At 42.8% G+C, this 23,920-nt stretch overlaps 1 protein-coding gene across 1 annotated transcript; it reads left to right on the top strand.

The window, feature by feature from the left end:
* The first annotated feature begins 627 nt into the window (after window positions 1–627).
* Window positions 628–23,528, top strand: RUBCNL (rubicon like autophagy enhancer). Its single transcript, XM_072850196.1, has 16 exons — window positions 628–737; window positions 1,381–1,489; window positions 3,688–3,796; window positions 6,128–6,796; window positions 11,092–11,177; window positions 14,314–14,521; window positions 15,389–15,493; window positions 16,789–16,831; window positions 17,196–17,328; window positions 17,717–17,862; window positions 18,679–18,743; window positions 19,845–20,083; window positions 20,844–20,905; window positions 22,188–22,341; window positions 22,467–22,557; window positions 23,086–23,528. The coding sequence occupies exons 2-16, from the start codon at window positions 1,418–1,420 to the stop codon at window positions 23,196–23,198; spliced, it is 2,295 nt and encodes a 764-aa protein (XP_072706297.1). The 5' UTR covers window positions 628–737; window positions 1,381–1,417; the 3' UTR covers window positions 23,199–23,528.
* Window positions 23,529–23,920: the final 392 nt, after the last annotated feature.

Raw genomic sequence — 23,920 nt, 5'->3', positions numbered from 1 at the left:
ATTTCAGTTGGAAGGGACCTACAATGATCATCTAGGCCAACTGCCTGACCACTTCAGGGCTGACCAAAAGTTAAAGCATGTTACTAAGAGCATTGTCCAAATGCCTCTTAAACACTGGTAGGCTTGGGGCATCGACCACCTCTCTAGGAAGCCTGTTGCAGTGTTTGACCACCCTCTTGGTAAAGAAATGCTTCCTAATGTCCAGTCTGAACCTCCCCTGGTGGAGCTTTGAACCATTCCCACGCGTCCTATCCCTGGATACCAGGGAGAAGAGATCAGCACCTCCCTCTCCACTTCCCCTCCTCAGGAAGCTGTAGAGAGCAATGAGGTCGCCCCTCAGCCTCCTTTTCTCCAAACCAGGCAAACCCGGAGTCCTGAGCCGCTCCTCATGGGTGGTTTTTGTTGTTGTTTGGATTTGTTTGGGTTGGTTTTGTTGGGTTTTGTTTTCTCCGAGCTGTGCCGCGGCACCGAGGGCTGGTCTTCAGAGAGCCGGGCCGCGGCACGCCGGCTGAGGATCCCACCCCCGGCGCGGGCCGGCCGTGCCGCCCCCCGCCGCGGCCGAGGCTTCGGGCGGGGCCCCGCGCCGCCGGTCAGCGCCGCCCTCCCGCGGGCGGCCCCGCCCCGGGGCGGAGCTCAGCTCCTCCGCAGCGGGAGGGCCGGCGGCCGCCGCCGCTGCAGCGCGGGAGGTGGCGGCACCCGCGCTGTGCCCCGGCGGGCAGGAGCGCTGCTCGCTGCAGGTGGGGACGGGGAGCCGGGGCCGGGCGGCCGGGGCCGGGCGGCCGGGGCCGGGCGGAGGGCAGGCCAGGCCGGGCGGTCGGTCGGTGTCTTGCAGGGCGCACGGTGCGCGTTGCTGGGGCGGGAGGCGCTCGGGCGGCGGGATGTTTCGGTGCCTCTCTCCGGATTAAATGCTTTCCAGAGCTGTCCGGCAGGCTGAGCGCTTCCGTGTGAAGGGCTGCGCGGCTTTCCAGCGCCGTGCCGGGGGGACAACGCCGGGTTTTATTCAGTGCCGGTGCTTTCCCCTGCCCGGCAGCGGGGGGAGAGCTGCCTCTGCTGCCGAGCCGCAGCGCGGGGCTTCCTTGCTGCCGAGCCCGCTCCGTCTCTTCCTCCTTTTACAACGAGCTGCGGGGTACAGCAGATCCATACATTCCTCTTATGCCTCTGGTAGGCATTCCCGTTGTGTTGTCTTTTAAAAAAATTCCAAATTGGGCTCTTTCTAACACAGATTGCCATTGTTGCTGAGCTCTCCTTTTCGGTAAGCTTATAAGCGTGCACAGTCAAGACCGAAAACAGGTCAGAATATTAAAACGTAGAGTCTGCAAAACACACGGAGAATCGCGGTTAACGTGGTGGCGATTGTAATTCTTTCTCTGTTGCTTCCAGGTACTTGACAAGAACAAAAAATGAATGTTTTCCCATCATGTCTGTCCATGCAGTAGCTCTAGCCAGCTACAGCAGAAGAGAAGTCTTCAAGCACCCCAGCTCTAAAAAGGTAAGGCAAGGAAGGCATCTACGTGTTGGCTCAGTGTTTTCGTTAGCTGGGGGGACTTTTTTCAAAAAATAGCTTTTAGTTGTCAGTGGTTGTGGTAAACACTTTATTTTTAAATGCTGGCGGTTTCATTACGGAGTTACTTTTGGAAATACAGCCCCAATATTGGGCGGGGGAAGGCTGACTCATTTATGCTATGGAAGATGTCAAACCCTCCGTGGTTTTTATTGGTTATGGCAGCGTGTTGTGGTACTTTTCATGTGCCGCATGTGGCACCCTTGTTGTCATATTTCCTTATAAGTGCTCTTTTAATTGCTTTTTTTAATTTTTTTTTTAATTTTGGTAGTTAAATACTGAAGGATCTCTTTCCTGATCTGTGATCTAGTTGAAATTGTAACATCTTGAAAGTAAATGGAAATATTTTATTCGAATTCTCAGAATACCGGTTGCTTCTGATAAGATCTAAGAGATGGGAGGGTTGTTTAAAAAAAGATAAAATCTTAAAACTTATCACTCTTAATGCTTATGCGTACTGATAAAGTACTTGCATTCACCCTGGTGTCTGGCAGTTGTGATACTTGCATCCTAAGAGGTAGAGTCTGTTAATTGCTGATATTAAAAGCAATTTTTTAAAAATAAAAGTAATTAATAAAAAAATGAGTTCCTGTAAGAACTACTTTATCCAGTAATATTTACAATATGATATTTATATGTATAAAGCCTGCCTACAGGCTTTATAATTTCTAAATATAATGCACTAATTTATCTAAATTAGTGCGGGGGGGGGCGGGGGGGGGGCAAAGAAAGCACTACCAGATACTGAAAAGAGTATTTTTCTAAGCACTGGCATAATCAAACACTAAATATTTGAAATTCAGCACACTATTTTTGGCCCGAAATGTTATTCTTCAGTTAAAAGGGAAATTCTTTGTGGGTTTTAATTCCTTCTGCTTTCCATGAGTCTGAGGGATGTCTCGACTAGATCTGCTCTCTGAGTCAGCTCACTCTCCCGCGGGACCACATGGGGAACGTAGAGGTCAACACAGCGTGGCAGAGGACAGCACACCTTTTAACTCCCTTCTCTTTGTATGGGATGACAGGGTGCAGGGGAGGGCGAGAGGCATCCTGGGGATATTTCTGTGTGGAGACATCTCACCAAGGTCTCTGAGCGGGGAGAAGGCACGAGGTGCACCTTGGTTAAGTGCCTCTTAATGATGCACCTGTCAGAGCAGGGCACCCCTTTGATTTCCCTGGTTTCTGTGACGTTCCCTGCAGGTCCATGACATACTTGAGGCAGTGGAGAGGGAGCGGGAGATGAATGTGTGACCCTCAGAAGGAATTTGTGAGCTCGGGGAGGAGACCTGTTGCTTTGCTGTCCTGAGTGTATCTTAGTCCCTTGTGGAATTAGGCCCTCGGTATCTGCGCTAAACTGCTTGCCCTGGTTTAGCTTACGCTGCTTTGACAATATGGTAAATCCGGCTTTGGGGTTCGGAATACCAAATCAGAAGCGTCATGACCGCACAAAGAGAAATGCTGATCTGGTATAAACCTGCTCAGTCAGTTCAAATGCATTCAAAATTTTTGTCAGCTTACACTGGCAGGCTGTATGCCAGGTCAAGTATTATCTACTTGTGTCGCTTCTCGCTTTATGCTGGGCCAACCACGTTGCTGACGTGAGCCACATGTACTATGTTGTATCAAATTAAGCAGATGTGATTGTGTGTCGATACAGCTGGGAGATCAGGCAGCACATGCATCAGGTGCTTGTGGAGTCGGGGCCTCATAGATTTAGCTCTTAGCTTGTATACATCTAAACAGGCCCATGCTTCCAGCTACAGATTGGTGGTTTCTTGATTTCTTTTCCACTTCATTGCTGTTGTTTTGACAGATATATAAAGATCTGATTCAGTATTTTGTCTCGTATATGCCTTATGCACATGTTTAATTATACTGTGGAGAGTTTCTTTTGGTCACCTGCCTTCTGGAGTGAAATGTAAGATGCAGACTTGAGATGCTTTTCAGACAGTGCATGCTTCTGGGGAGATTTTCAGACAACCAGAAATATAGGCAGTGGTTAGGTGACTGTCGGCGGGCCTTAGCATGGTGTTCTTCCTGCTGGGATGAGTGTGAGACTGGAGGTATCATTACTAGAGTACTGTTGTCTTATAACCAAATTGTCTGTCTGTGTGTTCTTGTTCTAGTTAAACCACGAAAGCCTAAAGGTGGCTCACACTGAGTCAGCGTATTCTTCAAATCCCTCAGTGAGGATTAGCTGCCTTGCTCTGACACCTCAAATCTCCGTTCTCTCAGGTATGCCAATTTGTTCTAAAATGCCTCCCTCTGGGGAGCTTTGCTGGTGCTTGTAGGGCTAGCAAAACCTATCCATGTTTGTGTGTACTAAACAAGTATAGTCTGGTTGGAGAGGGAACCTTGCTTATTGGCTTTGAAGATGGGACAACAATAAAGTATATTACACAATTTGAAAGTATGGGGTTTTTTGCCTTTTAAATGGTAGTTTGGCCATTTAGTTACGCTGGCGTTTTGAGTGCTCAAGAGCAAAATACTTGAACTGTTCAGATGATTCTTGGCAGGTTAACTCCTTGTTCATTCAAGAAATAGTTTCTGAGATTTTAACAGATTACCATAATTACTCACATGAGTATCGGTTGCAAAACTGAATTTGAGATTTTTGGGTTTTTTTATTGGAACTAACCTATTTCTGGTAGTAGCTTAAAATGTGGGGTTTGTTGTTGTTGTGTTTTTTATTTTTTTAAGCTTGGCAGAGCAGAAGCATGAGTTAAATTTTTAAAATTTCTTTTTTTCTCTTACAATGCACTAAGATCAAGTATTTAGCAGAGTAAGTCTGCATGGTTATATGATTAATGCTAGAGATGCTCCATGATGCTGGAGTACTGAAGATGATGAAGGATGAGGGGATGGAAAGGCTGTCAGGATGGGCTTTGCAATAGGAGAGCAGAGCAGAATACTTGAAGACAGTAAGACTAAATGTTTGTCTTACACAGAAAAGATGCTGTTTTCAACCCATATTAAGGTATTCCTGTGCAAGTGAAACATCAATAGTTACCAAAATTGCTCTCTCTTCCTGGAAAGATTGAAATATGTTTGTTTGAAAGTCAGCTAGCTTTTATTTTACCGTTCCTGCCCTTACACTGCCATGGCTGGGTATGTTGGCAAGGTGTTTCTTTGCAAGTGCAGCCGGTAAAATGTGCGGTTTTGCTGCTATTTCTGTAAGATCTTTGTCCTGATAAGTGGCAGGTGGCTGGTCCCAATCACTGATGAACTCTTCAGCTAATTTTGACCTGGCTTTACTAGGACAGCATTGCTAGCAGCTCTTGCAGGATAGCTTATACGTGATGTTCTTAATAATATTTTCAGGTCTCTCTTGATGAGGACTGCTCTTTATATAGACTTGCTTTTCCAAAGTACATGGGGGTTTTTGTTTTGGTTTTGATCCCTTCACTAGTAAACTTTCTTATCATGCAGTTTGAGTGCATGTTGGCTTCCAGGTGAGTGACTTGTGGAGAGATTTACTGTTTTCTATTGGGATATGTCCAAGGAGAGCAACCTCTGGGCAAAGTCTGCAAGACTTGCTGCTTTTTTCACCAGCGGTGTTTAACATTCCTCATGGTCCTAACTAAGAGTTCTTTGCCCTGGAAATGAATCTTCTTGATTGTGTCTATTCTTAGAATTTTACAACTGACTTATCTTCCCCAAAGGAGACAGTTAACTTCTTTGTCATGATGTGGTCGATAGTTTCTTCTTGACCGTAGCCTTTGTGTCTAATTTCTCCATTGCTTGGGTGATGGCAGTTCCTGAGAGGCTTTTTGTTCAAGGTATAGGACTCCAGTTTATTATTGAATAGCTACTGGTTGCAGTGCGCACTTCTACATCACGCTAACGTTGCCATGTTCACCACTAAAAGCGGTTTTTCCATTTTTCTGTTGAACTCCAGTTTTGCAGTAGATCACATAGGACCTTGGCAGGCAGTACTTTTGATTCCTTCAGAGGCATTATAATGAACTTGCTGTGACAGAGCTAATTTTCTCTGTGGGTTCACGTAAATGTTGCCACCCTGATAAATAATGGACTGAAGGTTACTTTACTTTAGCCTTTTCCACATGAGGACAAGTGCCTGACTGAACTGAAACACGCAAACACATGACCTTTTATTACTAAGTGTGTATTTTTTTTTTTTTCTTCCTGCTGTATTGATACTCCATATGTCTTGCTATAATGTGACCTTCTCTTTTACTGGCAATAGAACCAGTACCTGTACTAGTAACCGTACCTCATCCAGTTTTGTAGAACAATGATGTTTTTGAGCACGCTGACAATCAGTCATCATTAAAGTCCTAGCTAATTGTGTTTGGCTAGCAGCAGCATACTTTACTGTTGGTTTATTACCTAGCCTTATCAACGACAGAATTGCTTCCTGACTGCAGAAAGCAAGAGCTTTCTTGCAGGAAGAGGCAGCAGAGAGTGGTGCGTGAATTCGGTTTTTCCCTTTCTTCTCACCCATGTTAAAAAATAATATGCATTTTATTCATGTTGTAAATTAAAATTTTAATTTTTTTTTAGGATTGTTTCCTAACTTCTCGGTTTCTTCCCTTTTCTGAACAGACGAATACTCAAGGCCAGCAGTGATTGGACATGCTGGAAGTTTTGGATCGTACCCAGACAGTGCTGAAGCTATCAAAGACATTCTCGTGTCTGTTTTAAATGCATCTGGTTTGAAGCCTTCGGTGGTGCTGGAGCAGACCACAATGCAGGGAGCTGAGCATCTGGACAGTGATGTGGAACGGTGGGAAGAAAGCAGCGACGGGGATAGCCATGATGACAGCGACAGCGATTCTGCACATCACAGCGCTACCTGTACACAAACAGACATTCGGTTTACAAGGCACCGGGCGTGTTGGGACAACACGAGCTGCGATTCCTCTAAACCTTCGCTGGATACTTTCTTCCATCCCCGTTACTCTGATGGGGATCCTGCTGCTTCCTCCTTGAATGGTTTCACTCTTTCGGACCTATCTCCTTTGAAGCGGGACTGCTTTACCCAGGTGACGTTAACAGGAGGCACTGTCACATCGGCTGTTGTGCATTCTGGAAAAGAACGTTATACCTCCCCTGAACAAGACTTGACTTTCACAAGGTTTCTTCCTGATTCAACTGTTGGTAAGCCAGCAGATCTGTTGAAACACCCTGATGCTTTGGAGCCTGCGCCTGTCAGCAACAGTGACAGCAATTCTCCCAGTGGGCTTTCCCAGTCGGACCCAGTCAATCAAACAGGTAACTTTACAGGTCCATTTTTGTTTTAAGTTTTCTGTGCTAGAAAAGACAACTATAATTGAAATGAGCCTTGTTTATGGTGATTGTGAATTCGACAAATGCTGTCGTTAAAAATAGGAGAGAGGGGAGAAAGTGAAAGCTTAAAAACGAAGGAAAACCAGAGGGTTGGACTCGGTGAAATGGGAGACACTCATGCTTGCAGTAGTCATCTGTCTTGTGGTGCAGAAATGCTTCTGTAATACGCAGCCTTTGGTAAAATGTAAAAGTCACTGAGCTGTGAGCAATGTAGAACATCCACTGGATGAGGCTTCCACCATCTTTGTCTTGTCTTCACCGTTACCCTTCTCCCAAAAGCAGGTGGATCTGGGTGTTTGGTAGTGATTCATTGGTGTGCGCGGGCTCCCTAGGATCTCTCCTTGTGTTCGATGTGAACTGGAGGAGAGGGAGTCCTTTGATTCTGGGATTTTGGCGGCAGGGCATTAACATCCATTCTCATTATGACTAAATTGGCTTGTGCCAGAGCGGGACTATTTTTCCTCTTCCCCCTTTCCAAGTGCACCTGCCGCCTGAGAGACACATAGCCCCATCTGATACAGATCAGGATCAATCACCTGTTTCTGACCGTATGGATATCCCGCGTGTTGTCTGTGAAGAGCCGCAGACTGAGGGCTGCTAGCAAAGGCCGCCTCCCTGTTCCTGCAGCAGCAGGGCCTCAGGGCAGCGCAGGCCCGTGGGCCAGGACCTGCTCAGTCGGGACGTTCAGTGCAGTGCCCCCAAGATGGCTGGTGGAGCGGCTGGCCTGGCCTCGGGCTGCGTGTGCCTCCCTGAGGTGCGCCGGCTTGCCCGGGCTGCAGGCCAGGGCCCCTGCCCCTTGGCTGGGACAGCAGAACAATTCACTTGTGTTTAATACCTAATGTTGATACAAACAGCCTTTGCTACAGTGAGATGAAGCATTTTTGTTTTATTTATCGGTATCTAAGGGCTTATTCTTACTAGATACTGAGCCCTGGCAAGATGGTGCAACTGAGGCCTAATTTTCTACTGGGAAGAAGGCAAATGGCAGGGAGCACTCAGCCTGCCTTTGTAATATAAATAAAAATGGCAAAGGCTGTTTCTTTTTTTTTTTTTTCTTCTCATTAGTAGTCCTAGTGGTGGCACTCCGTTGAGCTCCACTTCCAAGCTCTGGTCCTTCCTAGCTATTCACCCAGAGCTCCTCCAAAGCCTCGAGTCAGCAGGGAGATCTCAAATAGGCACGTGCTGTTGCAGGGCTGGGAGCTTTTAACAATAATAACTCTGTCATCTGGGATAGGATGTTGTCAACAGTTAGTATGGTGACGAAGATGGCTGTTTCCTTCTGCTGGGTGTTTTGTTGGCCCCGTGCGTTTGAGAGGTGCCCATCAGGGAGAAGGAAACCACACCCGGCAGTTGGAGCTGGCCGGGGCCAGTTGCACATGTTTGGGTAGCCGGGTCTGGAAAACACAGCTCAGGCTCTCGGTGTCAGCAGGGACCGCAAGGCACGTGTGTAAGAACAAATAAATTGTGTGTGACTCATCCTGCTCGTGCCAGATGATCGAGTCACGCACTTGTGTTGGGATAGTAATGCTGCTGGCTCTCCAGAAAGCAAACGGAGGAATATGGCAGCCAGGTGACTGAAGAAGGAGGGTCCTTGATTTTGCTAACAAATACTTCTCACGGGAGTTGGGATCCTGTTAGACACTGCCCAACGTGGTGGGCTCTGTCTGCATTAGACTTTAGTCTGTTCTGTACAAAGTGGAAATTTCTGTATTTCATCGTTCTTTGTTGCTTCCAGCCATTTAACTCGCCACTGTGTAGCCTGAGGTGGGGTGAGTGAGGTCTCATTCTCCCCTGCATTGTGCAGGACTATGAGGATGCAAAAAGCAAATGGCGAACTGAAAAAGAAATAAAATGCCTAATTTGAAGGCAGGAATTATACAAGAGTGTCTCCTGACTTGCCGTCTTTTCCATTTGTATCTCAGAGGTGGTGGTTTCTCACTTTTGTTTCTTGCAGGAGAATTAGTGAGGGATGCACAAGATGTAAGAAAATGGCGTAAGATGACTTAAATTGAAATAAATATTTTTTTCAGTGGGATTTAACAATTTTTTTTTTTCAGCTGGTCCTGTGAGACTCCTGTTAGGTTTTGTTCATACTTTTAAGGGCCATTCTCCAGTGGCCTCATGCAACCTTCTGAAAAGGTTCCGTCATTGCTAATGAAGAGCCTGTGGCTGAACTTGATGTTTTCTGGAGGCTTTGTTGTGGCTGGTGTGTCACTGGCAGTTCACAGGGCTTGTTCTTGTGTTTCACCTCTGTGTGCATCAAGGTCACTTCCTTCTGTGGCGCTTGAGGGCTCTTTCCCCAGCCCTGGCAGCCTCCAGGCAACAGTGCTCAGGAGCAGGAGGGCAACCAGATTATTTCTGCATCAGGCCCAGAGTTGCATCCCATTGCTGGATGCACTGGGCTCCTTCCCCATGCTCCTTCCCACTTCACATCCTTTTCACTTAAAGATGGAAGTGGGATGCAAGAGGTAAGCAAAAGAGAAAGCTCCCATTAGATTTCAAAATTATATTTAAGATGAATTGCATTTTATACTTTAAACAGAAAGGAATAATTTTCCCATTTCCTTATTTCAGCTTATTTTTAGTTCAGAGAGTAATGTTTGTTATCTTAACTGATGAGAATGTAGGCTTTTATCAAGCTGTAGAGCCTTTAGCACTTACCTGTACTCCCCACACACTGTTTATCCAGTAAGATGAATCATCAAATAGAGATGAAAATAACCTAATTAGGTAATTAAATCTGTTTTGAAAAGTCAGATCGTCAGCCTTTCTATTTTTCATCTATGGTATACACAATGGAGGTATTAATAATTCTGTACAAAAACACTACATCTGTCTCACTACGCTTGAGCACAGTATTGACTTTCCAGCCTGATGTCACCGATGGTCAGGGAAGCATAACATGGTTTCTATAAATAAGGCAATATAAAGAATCTAAACTAGGCCTGGGAGTCAGTGCCCTTTAGCTGGAGAAAAAGCTTTCATAAATTATTCTCATATTTTGTGGGACCTCTTTATCCTTTCTGTGGCTTTTAAACAAATTTAGGAGTGGTATTTTTTTATTATTATTATTTTACAAAGAGCCTTTGACTAAGCCCTGTTATCTGCAATGGCTTTAAATGGCATGTGTGGTGGTAGCATTTTAGGTATGGTCTGTTTTATCCTGTAAACATCACCACCGTGAAACAGAGAAATTGCTTGGTTATAAGGTCAAAGAAGAAATAGTAAACAAACACCAGTCAGTGTAAAAAACCCAAGTCATTTCCTTTCATATCTCATTAGTGTGTACATTCACAGACATTATATATAATCTTCGTCATCCTTCCAGCAAATGTCTTGTAGCAGTGGTTGTGAGTGTTTTGAAAACAAAACATGAGGGCATGATCTCACACCTTCAATTCTCTGGGGAAGAAGATTGTGACTATATATATTTATATATAAAAAGCAATCCATGGTACATCTATAGAAAACCAGACGTGTGCTCTGCTGCATAGTAAGAAATTCTTAATGGGGAAGAAGAGATGAATTTTGTTTCACATGCTCATCATACTCAGCAACGAATGCCAGGAAGACAAAACTGCTATTCTGGGAAGCAGAGAGTCCTGCAGCTAATGCGTCCGCCCCGGTTGTACATACTGCTGTGCAGTATGGGTTGCATTTGGAAGCAGGAGGGAGATTTCCTTGAGGTATGGAAACGTAACGGCAAAGTTTTTTCCAAACTTGCTATAGTCACACAATACCAGCAGTGATTCAGGGAGTCTTTTAAGGCTGATGCATCTCTCTGCATGCCCAGCAGTGAGATTTCTTTTTCTTCCAGCTATTGCGAATGAGCAGAGAGCAGTGTTAGCTGGCTGTGTCGCAAACTGCAGAGCATCGCTGTAATCCCAGCCCGAGGTTCTGGCTGTGGTTGTCCCCAGTGGCTCCGGCTATGGCTGGGAGAGGGCTGGTGTTGGGAGTGCAGTGGTGCTGTCGCCGCATGGCACTTAAACTGTGTACCCTGGTAGCTGATACTCCTGCTTCAGGTTGCCAGGGTAGTTCAGATGTCAGCGTGTTCCTCACATTTCTCTCTCCTTCTCCTTAACTTCCACCACAACTTCCAGCCCTAACGGTGTTCATTTTCGGGAAAGAAAATTTGCTTTGCTTTCTGGAAATAACCCTGCACACATCCTGGGAGCTGCAGAGAAAGAAATAACTAATAAAAGTTCTTGTTATACCTACAGGTTCTAATTCTCCTTTGAACATAAGTGCTGTACCCTTGAATCGTTCATTGCAGGACATCTGCATACTTCCAGAAGATGTGGAGAAGGTGAGGACAACAAAGACTATTGTCATAATGGTTTTTTCCATTTTATAGCGGCAAAACCAAACGACAGGAGGCGTTTCTCAATAACAGAACTTTCTGATAGATAGCCTAATCTTTACAAATACTGTATTTTCCCTCTTCTTCCCCTCTGTGGGTGAACCTACAAACCTAAAATGCCCGTTTCTTCATTTATTTTTACTCTTAATCCATTAATTAAATATTTTAAAATAATGGAAATATTTTAGAATACTATACCTTTCCAATTGTCATTCCATCATTTTCTCACACATTCCTTGAGACCAAACTTTTAGATTATTGTTGGAATACATTATGTAGAATTTGTTGCAGCTACGTGGATATGGATGGGATTTGCCTCATGCTTTTACTATTGGGAGACAGGGGGAGAGGTTGAGGTTTTTTTGTGTGTGCTTATTATGATGAGCATGTGAGACTGCGGTAAAAGAATTACAATATGAATAACAAACACAGTAACTGTAACATCTGCAGTAATTTAAGCAGTTTCTCATGGTTTCTAATTTGCATAAGGGGCCCAAACTGTCTTAGGTGTGTTGTCAGGTAGGCAGCCCATTTGAGCTTATAAACAGAGATAAAGATGAGAAGATAATGCTGTCACACATAACTCTGTGTGCTAAATGTTAATCTTTTTTAACAATTGGAAAAGAGGGGTTAATGTTATAATTAATTATTGCAATGAGTAGGATTTAATACAAAGGAGCTTTAAAAATGCGCCTAGAAAAGGAGATTTTTTGCTGGTGGTGCATGTGGTCCTGTGTCCTGGGCCCAAGAGGTAATCATCTTTGTGCACAGCACTGTTTTTACTAGAGTGGTAAGTTCTGCATTTGATTTGAAGCTGACAGTGTCCCTAAGGTGCATTTTAAAAAAATAAAAACCACCCAATAAATCACATACTAAAACCCAACAAACTTGTTGCTTTTTGTGAAAGGTGTTTCAGACAGGAGATGATGTTTCTCAGTCTGTAATGTGGGAACCAAAACCAAAGTAATTTGCTTTTAGTCACCAGGAGACCAGTGAGTAGATAATCTGGATTAGAAACCACAGTCTGAGAACTATGGAGTGAGGCAAGATCGCATCAGCTACTTCTCCTGTGCAGATGACTGGGGGCTGATGCAATTACAGATTAAAAGATATCGAGAGCCCAGTCCATTATGACTGAGGCTGCCTTAAAAAAACCTAAACTAAACCCAAACCAAAACCCCAAACATTTTTAGGTAGTGAAATACTCTTTGAAATTTAGGAAGCTGAAAACTAAGGTACTTGTAGTGTCAGCAAGTCTTGAGAGTTGTAGTTGTGTTCCAGGAAGGAGATGGGCCAGATAATCTAGAGGGACTTTCCACTGATGCGAGTAGGAGGGAAGAGAAATGAGAAGGCTGGTGTGTCACAGCTGAGTTGGGACTGCTTCCTAGGGTGACGGACCTAGCAGGAGGCAGAACTGAAGGCTGATACAAGTCATGCTGAGTACAGGAGTGCCTGTATCCTGTTCCATCTTTTTGCAACTCTCACATTCGCTCATAATTGTTTTTAGCAGCAGGACATGCTGATGTGCTGTGCTCTGCCACTGACCTGGGGTTAACCATTTCCACACAGGCTTTTTGAATCTCATAGTAGCAGATGTCCTCTTTATCTCCTGAAAGCAAAAGGGCTGTTTAATTCTTTCCTTAGCTGATGGTGTGTCCTGAAATTCACTGAAAGTTGTCTCTGGAGAAACTGTGCACCAAGCAAGTGATGTTAATCAGTGTTGGGGAAAAGATAAAACTGTTCAAACACCCTCAGGGACTTGTGGGCTCTTTCTAATGTTGAGACTAATCTCTTTTAAATGCATTTGGCTGTGGACAACAAGAAAGCAGTGATGTCTGTTGTACTGCTTAAGATTTAGCTATTTCTAAACACTGATGCCTTTCTTCATGCTTCCTGTACAGGTTGTAGGGGATGTCATGAATACTGATGCGAGTGGTACAATTTTCTGAGCATAAGCCACTTTCTAAAAAGCTTTAATTATTCTGCACTCAGAATCTCTAGCCTTAGGTACTGCCATGGTAATTTAGACAGAGGTTTAGCCTTGCACAGTGCGAACATGTGCAGTTGGGCAGAGGGGGGGGAGTATCTTGGGCATCTCTGAGTGTCCACCCACACACCTGAGAGCACCTGACCCTTCACGGTGCATCCACTTTTGAGCTGAGCTGGGCTAGGAGGCTGTGCCCAGGCCAGCAGCAGTAGCGCAGGTGGGGCTGGTGGTATGCTCCATTAAACCACAGGAAGCACGGGATACAGCAGTGACATTGGGGCAGGGAGCCCCAGGTTTGTCTGGATGTCTCAGTGGTGCCAGAGGTGGCTTTACAAATTCCCTTTTCCTGGAGGATGGGTGACCTGGGCGGGCAAGATGGTAAGGGACGTCATGGGGAGGGGTTGTCTGGCTGGGAAATGCCACAGTGAAGCTTTGAAATGACTACCTTTTATTTAAGGCAGCGTGAACACCAGGGGAGCTAGGTTACCACTTACCCTTATCACAAACTTTTGATACAGCCTTGAGTTGACCATGTAAACTAATCTCACTGCGTATTCCCTACTTCACTGCCTTAACTCTTAATACATGAAGGCATTTTACTAGCATCTGTACTACCACCACCTGAAGATCTACAGTCCCTTCAAAACCCGCCTCTTCTGGCCCCATCCAAGTTAGCATGCATGCAAAACTGCTTGTACACACTGACTTGAAATTAAATCCTATTAAGTAGGTTACATGTCACACTTGCATACTAAATAATGCAGTGTAACTAGAAGACTATGTCCCTAAAATGCATACATATTCATCAATTAGGCATGTAATCAAGTTTGGTTTTATCTAATAGATGGGTAAGATAAAAGTAAATTGTATGTTTTAATCAAGGGTGAGACAATTATCTGGGCAGTTGCCTTTTGCATGTTGTCTCCAAATTGCCCTTGGGGTGTTTTTTTTTTGGTGTTTAAATTAAAGGTGAGATAGGCTTCCATTTTCATTTCTTGAGTTGAAAAAGTACGGGGGGAAATTATATATTTCACTTCATCTCAAGTAAATACAAAATATGCTGTGTACTAATGAGTGTTCCAATCTTGCGTCCAGGAAAACGCGCACTTTTTTGTCGCAGATATGATTATAGCATCGCTAGAAAAAATGAAGTGTAATATCCTAAGCCAACAAGCAGAGTCCTGGGGTGTGGAGGAAACAAGTGGATCAGATGGCAGCTATCACACTGATTCAGAGTTATCTTCTTACCCTGGAGTGAAGAAGTCTGATTCTTCTGTTGCCTCTTCAGACAGTGGTTATGAAGGCAAGTTACTTAGTCTATAATGCAACCTTGTCTGACAGCCTTTGCCATTTATTTTTGTGCAAGAAAATACTAAATTAATTTGGGCATTGCTTGGAACCAAATCCTCTGTTACCTTCTTTGAGTCTCTCAACAGAGCTGTGTTCCCTGAGGATCATTATGCCGCAAGTGTTTTCCCTGTGGGTCAGGGAAATGCTCACATTGGTGTTTTATTATAACTTTTTTTCTCTTTTGCATGAAAAAGAAAATATAAAGTTGAAGTGCCACATGCCAAGCACAACTCTCCATAGAGTGCACCTGTAGTTGGCTAGTTTTCTCTCTGCTTAAATCCTTTTTTGGAGGATTTGAAGCCTTGTTCTTTCCTTCTGTACTTACTTCTGCAGTATGCAGATCAGGCCATGCAATTGATTTGAGTGAAACTGCCCAGAGTATTTATTCATGTATAGTTTTGAGGCAAGATAATAAGTGCTGCTGGGACTATAATGCTTGAGTCAGCACATGCATTTTAAAGTAGATTTTAGTTTCTTGAGTAATACGGATCTTAGGGATGGGACTTAAGTCTAAAGTCTAAATGGCATAACTTGTGGGGAAAAACGAATGGTGTGCTTGCACGTGAGAAGGGGAGAGACCACTGACAGTACAAAACCTTTTGTTTTAGTCTCTAGAAGCTTCTTCCTAAGAAACTGAGGGACATGTTGTATGACAGCCTCCCAAGAACTGGCTTTCTGTGTGTGTATAAAAATAAATAAATAAAATTGCTCTGTAAATACAGGCTGTGTGCTAAAGTTTTGGTAAGTGAAGAAAAATATAATTGCAGCTACTCTATAAGTGCTGGAAGAGTTTAACTGGTGTTGTCTTTGTTCCGGACAGGCTGTGCTCTGCCGCCTGTCAGCTCCCCAGTGCATCTACCATCACATCATGAGGTTACCAGATTTCATTGCCACAGTGACTCAGAGGATGAATATGTAATTATTGGTAAGACTTTAAAATAATTTTTTAATTTTAAAAATAGAAACAGCTCTATTGTTCAGCTGAATCTATTGCATAGTTTGGAAAATCTGTTGGCTTAGTAGATGTTATCGCAGGAGAAATAACATGAGAAAATGGAAAAAGCAATGTATGCATGACTCTTTATTAGAATACATGCAGAAATAAGAGTGGTGCAGGATTTCCTTTCTACAAAATAATACATTTGCTGGCTTGAGGGACTGAAATTATGCCTAAGGATTAAACCCAATGAATGTGGGTGAGCGAAATGTGAAGCTGGCACAGCCTCAGCCAACTATAGCAGTGTTGTTTGAAAGAATTTAGGACATGATGATTTCCTAATTAAAGAGGTTGATTATGTTTTAGGCAGCCCTCCCTCTGCTTCAGGACTAGAGCAGACTGTCCCCTTAGTCACCAGTGCTCTGCTTCTCTTCAGGACATCCTGAGCTGCTTTGGTTGCCTTCTGGTTTTTACATATACAGAAATGGAAACCCTTAAAAGTAGCCCAAGCAACATTTAACCTCTGCCTTATTTTTTCCTCTTAACAAATGCTTTTTTTATTGCTCCCTTTGGTTTTAGAGATTGACTGATTTTTTTTTTTTTTTCACCACCTCTCTCCCTAAGAATGAAGAACTAGCTCACAGAACTAGTAGCAAGAGTTATTTTGACATGTATGAATGGGGAAGCATTGGTCTTCACAACAATATGCATGGTCAAAATTAATGCTACCAATGAGAACACCTTGTCTGCATAAGCATATTTTGTCCATATAAACGTAATGAAGAAGTGTGTGCTTTAATTCCATTCATCTCACCTGTTACTAACTTATTCATAGCATTAGCTGGCATGTCTGTGATCAGTGTCTCCAAATATCTGTCAGTGTCCGAAAAAAATAATGTGCAGTCTGTTGGTTCTGTATATTATAATTTATGTCTCGGGCCTTCTGGCTGGACTTGGACTAGCAGGCACTTAGTCTCTCCTTACCGATTCTCCTGCTCTTGAAGGGAGGCTGATGGTGAAGATATGATGCATAGCTGTTAGGGAGTACTCTTCATGATTGGATGTCAGAGATCTGCAGAGGAGATAAGACTCCTTACGCCTGTTTTACAACCAGGGCTGAGGTTATTTTGCACATCTAGGAAGGGTGTTGTATGTATTTGAATGTATGATGAATGTATTTGAAACTGACACCGTGGTAACACACAAGGGAGATTTAAAACAGTGCTGAGTAACAGAAGCTTTGTTTCTTAGATGGCTTGATAAAATTTTCTCCTTTACCGCAGAACTTGAAGACCTTGAAAATCTGTCTGTTGCCTCAGATGAAAGGTAATGCTGTGTGTCTTTACCATAACAGCCTGGTGGCACTACCTTTTCTGCTGACCAGCTTTCTGGTGACTCTTCTGGTCAGGGTGGGGAAAGATGTGGGAGTGATAAATTTGGTCCTCCCAAGGAAGGGGAAGGAATGCTGCTTGACAGCAAATGTCTGTGGCGCTTGGCTTAGCAGAGCATTTCTCTGGTCCTGGAGTCTTGCTGGAGGGTGGTGGCTGTGGCTCTGCGAGGGCCTGGGTGTATCAGAGCAAGGGGATAGGAATGAAGGGATGGCAGAAAACTTTTCAGGGATGCAGAAGAGGCAGTGGAGCTGCTGATGACATGCTGCTATTTTTCACTGTCTGTATTGCTTAACTTTCAGATCGTCTTTTGAACGAGGCAGCAATTCTGCTGAAGCAACAGCCCAGGAGTTGTGCAGAGCTTTCCGAAAACACTGGTTGCAGGCAGACTCTGCAGTTCAACTGTCTGGTTGCCTGAGCTCATCTAAGTGGAGAGTGAGTCTGAGCCGAAAACAGCAGGCTCTTTATTTGGCTCCCCAAATAATCATTGTCTCACTGCAGCTGCTTCACTGTTAGAGAAAGGGGGAAGCTGCATTAAAAAAAAAAAAAAAAAAAGAAAATAAATACAGACAAGTACTTAGAGTTTACAAGTTCACTTTAGATACATTTTTAGAAAATGTCTTCTCTCTTTAGCAATTTTCAGCACATTTAAGATGTGCAGTTGTGAACAATCAGGATGTACTTTCTTCTGGGACTGATATGAGGGCGTTTAACTGAGGGGGGACTACACACAGGTGAAAACTGAACTTTAAAATCCTGGAGTATAAAGGGAGATGTCCAGCTGATGGGCTGTTCATCTTCATGAGTTTGTCTTTCCCAATAGTCTGTGCTGAAAGAAGAGATTCCAAGAGAGCTTGAGTCCAGTTTGAGTCTGGCTGAAGAAATAAAGATCGTGTCCAAATTAAGAGGATCTTCTGGCTGGGCCCCACCAAGATCACAGATTATATTTAATATTCACCCTTCAGTCAAGTAAGTCTAAGGGATCTGAGCATTGTTGTTTGGGGATTTGTCTAAAGCCTGCTGAAGTTGATGAAAGGAGCTTGGGTGATTTAACAGAACCTAAGGTTAGAGCTAGTGCATGGCGCAGCCTTCTGCAGTGTCTGTCGCCAGCTTCACTAGAAGGCAGATGGCATCTTTTTCCCTCTGTTGGCACCTCCTGATTAATGTGGCACATGCACTTTTACATGTGATAACACACATACTGTTTGGTGTTATGGTGGCAGCATGCTTAGCTGGACTCCTAAAAATTTCATTTTGTGAGACTACCTGGCGAATGTTTTTAAGAGGTTTCCCCACTTCCCTGCTGGTATTTTATGGGTAGTAGGTTTTCAGAAAGAGGGGAGAAAACAGGTCGTGTTTGAGGAAACTACTGTCTCACTTTGCATAAAGCACTGTTAAATCCACACGGTGGGCAAACTGGCTAATTCCCTGTGTTGTTGCAGGTCCAGTTGCTTTTTCAGTTGCAGATGTGGATTTCCCTCCTCCCCCCTCCCCCTTGATATTGATGCCACCTGAAGAAATGGAAAATAATTTAATTCTTGCAACAAGCCGTATTTAGAAGCAGTAATCAATGGTATATTCTCCACAGAATAGCTTAGAGACTCTCACTAAAATAATAATCTGCACCTCCTTCCAGAACCCCCTTGTTCATGTGGAGGAGTAGAAGTCAGCTCCTAATTTAGGCATTTTCACTAGCGCCAGTGTAGCTCTCTTGCACTTTGGGAGAATGTTAACTAAACTCTGTTTTGGATGCTGAAAGGTGTAACTATTTGCCTCTGTATGCAGGAGAGATGCAGTGGTGGCTGCCCAAAACTTCACGTGTGTTGGTTGTGGAACCCCGATTGAAAGCAGTAAGTATTACCAAAAGGGGAAAAACCTAATAAACCCATTACTAGTAATCAGGCTATAATCTTCACCAATCTGTACCATAATTCTAAAATTATCTGAGATAGAAGGAAAATCTCATTGTTGGATGTGCCTGCAACAATAAAACAGGCAGTGGGATCTTACCACTGCCTGGTATTTCTCATTGCGGACAGAATACAATACTTGATAGATGTGCTTCTCATACACAGTAAAAATTCATGACAGTCAACAACAAAACAGGAAAAGCTATTAAAAAAATCAAGCTTCCAGGGTGCAAAGTGCTGGTTTTACATCTTCCAATAGTTTCTTTCAATAATTCTTTGTGCCAGTTTACACATTTCCAAAAGTCTCTAAAAAGACACTTAATGGAAGCTTTATGCAAGCTTATGGAATGTGTGGTTTTGCTCATTTGGGGTGTCTTTTTAAAACTTTATTTAAATGTTGATCACAAAATCCTGCTTGTGTTTTATTTGTGATACTTTGTGAGACCTGCTTGAAAGCACGATGATTTACAGGTCTGACAACCAGACCTTACCTAAGAAATCTTTGAAGTGGCTTTCAAGACTTGTTCTGGGTCTGCTCACAAAATAGCAGCATTTGTGATGGCCTGTAAAGTATCAACAATCTGTGGTGGCACATTAACCTGAGCAAACCTGAGATGCTGAGATAGCTGGAAAACCCCACAAACCTCTTTATATGAAAAAGCATTATACAAATGTGACTCCAAGATCAGCTTGTCTTTCCATTTGGTGGAAGTATTTTGTTGTGTGTGTGTTATCTTGTGTCTCTTTTTTGCAGGTAAAGCAACAATGGTTTCTCTTAAGATCTCATGGTGATAAATATAACCAGTTCAGTTTGACAAATGTGGAAATGAGGAAAGCTTTCTCTTCTAATGCAAAGTACAGACCTTGTGCATGAGTTTACCACAATAATAAAACCCCCTGCCTAAAAACCAAACAAATTCCTTTGTCCAGTGAAGCCTGAAGAACAAACAAACTCCAGTAGATCTGAGTTACTTAGACAGAATAGGCGTACAGACAAGAGATACATCCCATAAATACAATTTCATTGCTATCTACCTGCAGAATATATCGGGAGACTCCGCTATTGTGACTACCTGGGGAAATACTTTTGTGACTGCTGCCACAGCTATGCCCAGTCTTCCATTCCTGCCCGAATACTGCTGAAGTGGGACTTCAAAAAATACTACGTATGCAACTTCTCCAAACACCTTCTGGACAGCGTATGGCAGCACCCAATCTTCAATGTGTCATGTATTAACAAAGCTCTCTACACGAAAAGTAAAGAAATGGACAGGGTGAGGGTAAGTGTGGCCTCTTTTTATTGGGAGTTTGTGGGTCTGAGACTTTTGGGAAGAACTCCTTAGGGCAAGTTGTCCTTTGCCATGTGCGTATGTGGGAAGGAGGCAGAGTTTGTTTCTCCGCACTTAGACTTGTCCCCTCTCCCCTCAGATGAACGGGGAGGAGGGAGGAGTTTCCAACCTATGCCAGCAGTCTAATTTCCCCCCTTGTCTTTGGGAGGTGTTTCTTTATTTGTTTCCAGTTTTAGTTCATGGGGGGGAGCTGGGCTCCTGCAGTGAATATTTACCTGTTTGGCAATTGGCTGTTGGAAAGCTCCGGAAGTTTTGAATGACTCCTTAATTTTGTGGGCTGTTAGAGAAAACACCCTTGGCTCATCTAAGGGCTGTATCTCCTACAGCTTGAGGAAGGGTGCTCTGCCGAAGATTAAAAGTTGCCATGCGCTCCCTTCTTGGCTGAGGAGACACTTACCTGTTTTTACACAGGTTTGGGTCTAGCATCTTGGTGTGCTGACATGGAGCCGTTTGTAGTGTTAGGAGTTGCGTCCCTTGTCAGTGAATAAAAGTAGCCTTTGCCTTCCTTGGCCTTCTGTGCATTAGAAAATCCATTTGTTTAATTCTGTGCTGAGTGTGAAGTTCCTACTTTTAGGTGTGGCTTGATGTACTGACAAGGGTTGCTGACTCAAATGGTGTTCCTCACCTATGAATATATAAATGCAATTGCTTTTCATTTGAAAATTGTTTTGTTTTTCCCCTTCTCTTTTAGGAGGCGCAGGAGCAGCTTTTTCATTTAAAAAAGCTTTTGAAAACCTGCAGGTTTGGTGAAAGGTATGGGCCATGATCATGCATGAAAAATAGCTTATTAAAATGTATCTAAGGTGCTTATAGAGCCACCTTCTCTATAGACATTTGAGTGCAGTTTTAAATGAGTTAATATGATCATTAGAGAAAATTCTGATAACAAAACTTCCTTCTCTTGCACTGCAAATGTTGAGTGAAGAACAGGTTTTATGTGGTAGCTTTCTGTTTCTTGAAACGTACTTAGACATTTGGTTTTAAATGTTGAATGATTTTTGTTAGGTGTATATCTTTTCCTACTGTCTCTCTTAGGTTCTCACTTGTTCTTAAAAGGTCAAAGATACTTATGTATATCTCTGAGATTATTTGTCTTAAAAAATAAAATTAAAAAAAATTAACAAATTTGTTCCTTGAGGGTTTAAAGATTTCTTCCAGAAATCTGTGATAATGCTCAATTCAGTTTATTTTATAAGCATACTAAGATGAAAGTAGTAACCAAAAGTGATAAATACAAAAACATGACCTTGCTTGTTGCTGCAAATTAAAGATTTTTTTTTTTTTTTTTGTATTCACCTTCCCAAACTATGGGCATAACTAACAGGTAGACATGTGAATGATAAAACATTCACTACAGAATTGCTGACCTTTTTAAAAACAGACATAAGCAAAATAAGCTTTAAAAGTAGGTTCTGTTCTCGCTTTGATATGGATCTCTTCTATGCATCAATTATATGCTGTTCACCAAAATTAAATAGAAATGTATTTTAATGTCTCTCTTCTGGACAACCACCTGTGATTCTATTATAGAAATAAGCATTAGGATCCTCACTGTACCTTCTACATCGGTGATATTTTAAAAGTAATAGCTATGTTTTCAGTGTTTACCTGCTTAGTGCAAGCATAGTTTCACCCAGTAGTGACCTATGCAAGATAAAAACCCTCAAAGTTCTCTTTGCCAAAAAAAAAAAAGTAAATAACCCTAGCTTACTGCATTAGATACTATATGGGATTTTACCTACTGTTCCTGAGGTAGGAGAGAGCCCTTTACACATTACTTAAGAATTGCTGGGATAACTGCACATGGCAACTCCAATGCCTGAGGAATGCACATTTAAAACAGACGTTTTATTCTAAATCCCAAACCCTCCAGTTTTTGTTAATGTGATCTCAAATTGGGAGGGGAGGTAGGATTTAGCATGAACTTGCCTTGTATGATCCCTGGGTGACTAGAGAAGTGAAAGAGGCTTATTCTTCAAATATACTTGAAAAACAACGTTTTGTAACGTGATTTGTTTTTTCTTTCTCTCTGCAGCGTACTGAAAGAATTTGAACGGGTCCCCAGCCATCTGACAGAGGAGCTGCATCTCTTTTCACTGGATGATCTGGTGAAGATCAAACGAGGGCAGTTACTGCCCCTTCTTAAAGATATTCTGAAGAGCTCCACCTCCCACGTGGATGGTTGCGAGGTATGGAAAAGCCAGGGCTCTTAGCGTCCTTGCAGCTGCTAGTGTGAGGAATATCCGTGCTGACATTCCCAAATAATTTTTTTCTTGGACTAAAAGCAAATCAACTCTTTTTGCTGTCCTTGTAGCTCTGTCAAGCGAAGGGGTTTATCTGTGAATTCTGTCAGAGCGCGGATCTGCTCTTTCCATATCAGATTGCCAAATGCAAAAGGTGCACAGGTATGTTCCAGACCAAACATTTTTCTTTCTTCCTCGGGGGGATGTTGGTGTGTAAAACTGTTCAGACTTATTTTAGGAAAACATTGAGCACTTGCTTCACTGAAAGCATGTATATTTGAAAAACCTGCATGTGTATTTGAAAACCATGGATAGCATGTATCTTTGAAAACCAGCCTCTGGCAGCTGTCTTGCATCAGTGAATTCAGAGAGCAAAACCAGGGACTTGCCTAACATAATTATGGCTGCAGGGGGAAGCTATTTTTTGGTTCTATGCATGAGTGCGAGCCTGGGACAGTGCTATACTGCTGCTATATCAGATCTTGCCAACATTCATTGTAAATCCTGCGAATCTTACCAAAATGTTTAGTCATAGTTATTACAGTAGTGGTTGTTGTCCGGCCTTGCACTGCTTCTGTTCACTTTTATACTTGGGTGAACTAGATAGAACATACTTCAAGGAACGCAGCTATTGATTCATTTTTTAATTTGTGTTTTCCTGAATGTTAAACTGCTTGTATATATAAACAGAGTGCAAAACATGCTTTCACAAAGCATGCTTCAAGTCTGGAGGCTGCCCCAAATGTCTGCGGATTGCAGCTCGGAGGACGCTTTCGGAAACTCCGTCACTGGTGCCTCCATGAAACTGGATTCCTCTGATGAATGCTGATTGCAGAAGATGCTCAAAGCCAAATCTTCAGGTGCCTGACTAAGAATTAAATAATGTTGTTTTAGACATTACTATTTTTAATGTGTGTCTCCTTTATGGGGGTTAAAAAAGAAAAAAGAAAAAAGAGAAAAAGAAGACTTTAATATCATTGTTGAAAACTCACCCTAACAGAGTTTCATCTTAACTGGTGACAGAAAGACTGGATGCTAATTCTGTGAGCAGCCTTTTGTTGCTATGTTTTGTCTTTGTATGTAAGATTTTTAATATTATATTTTTCCATATAAAAACTATTATTCTCTGTAATTCTGCAAATAATGTATAGATAATAAATAAGTGTTGGAAATACTTACCTGTGTTGGATTTTGAAAATAGGAAAAAATGATAAAGTACAAAATAATTCTCTCAAAAGCTCTACAACAGAAAAACCTTGTCTGCAAGCTTTAGGCAGATGCTGATCTGAAATTCTGTTGTGGCAAATACTTAATGTGAACCAGTAGATTTTAAGTTTCTTTTAAACAGATATATGCAACAGCTTGTGGTGGGTTGACCTTGGCCTGCTGCTAGATGCCCACCTAGCTGCTCTCTCACTCCCCTTCCTAAACAGGACAGGGGGAGAAAATAAGATGGAAGAGCTCATAGGTTGAGATAAAGACAGGGAGATCACTTACCAACTACTGTCACAGGCAAAACAGACTC

The sequence above is a fragment of the Ciconia boyciana genome, chromosome 1 (genome assembly GCF_034638445.1).
Source record: "Ciconia boyciana chromosome 1, ASM3463844v1, whole genome shotgun sequence".
Taxonomy (NCBI): Eukaryota; Metazoa; Chordata; class Aves; order Ciconiiformes; family Ciconiidae; genus Ciconia; species Ciconia boyciana.
The sequence above is the reverse complement of the archived record's forward strand: the minus strand, read 5'-3'. Positions and strand labels throughout refer to the sequence as shown.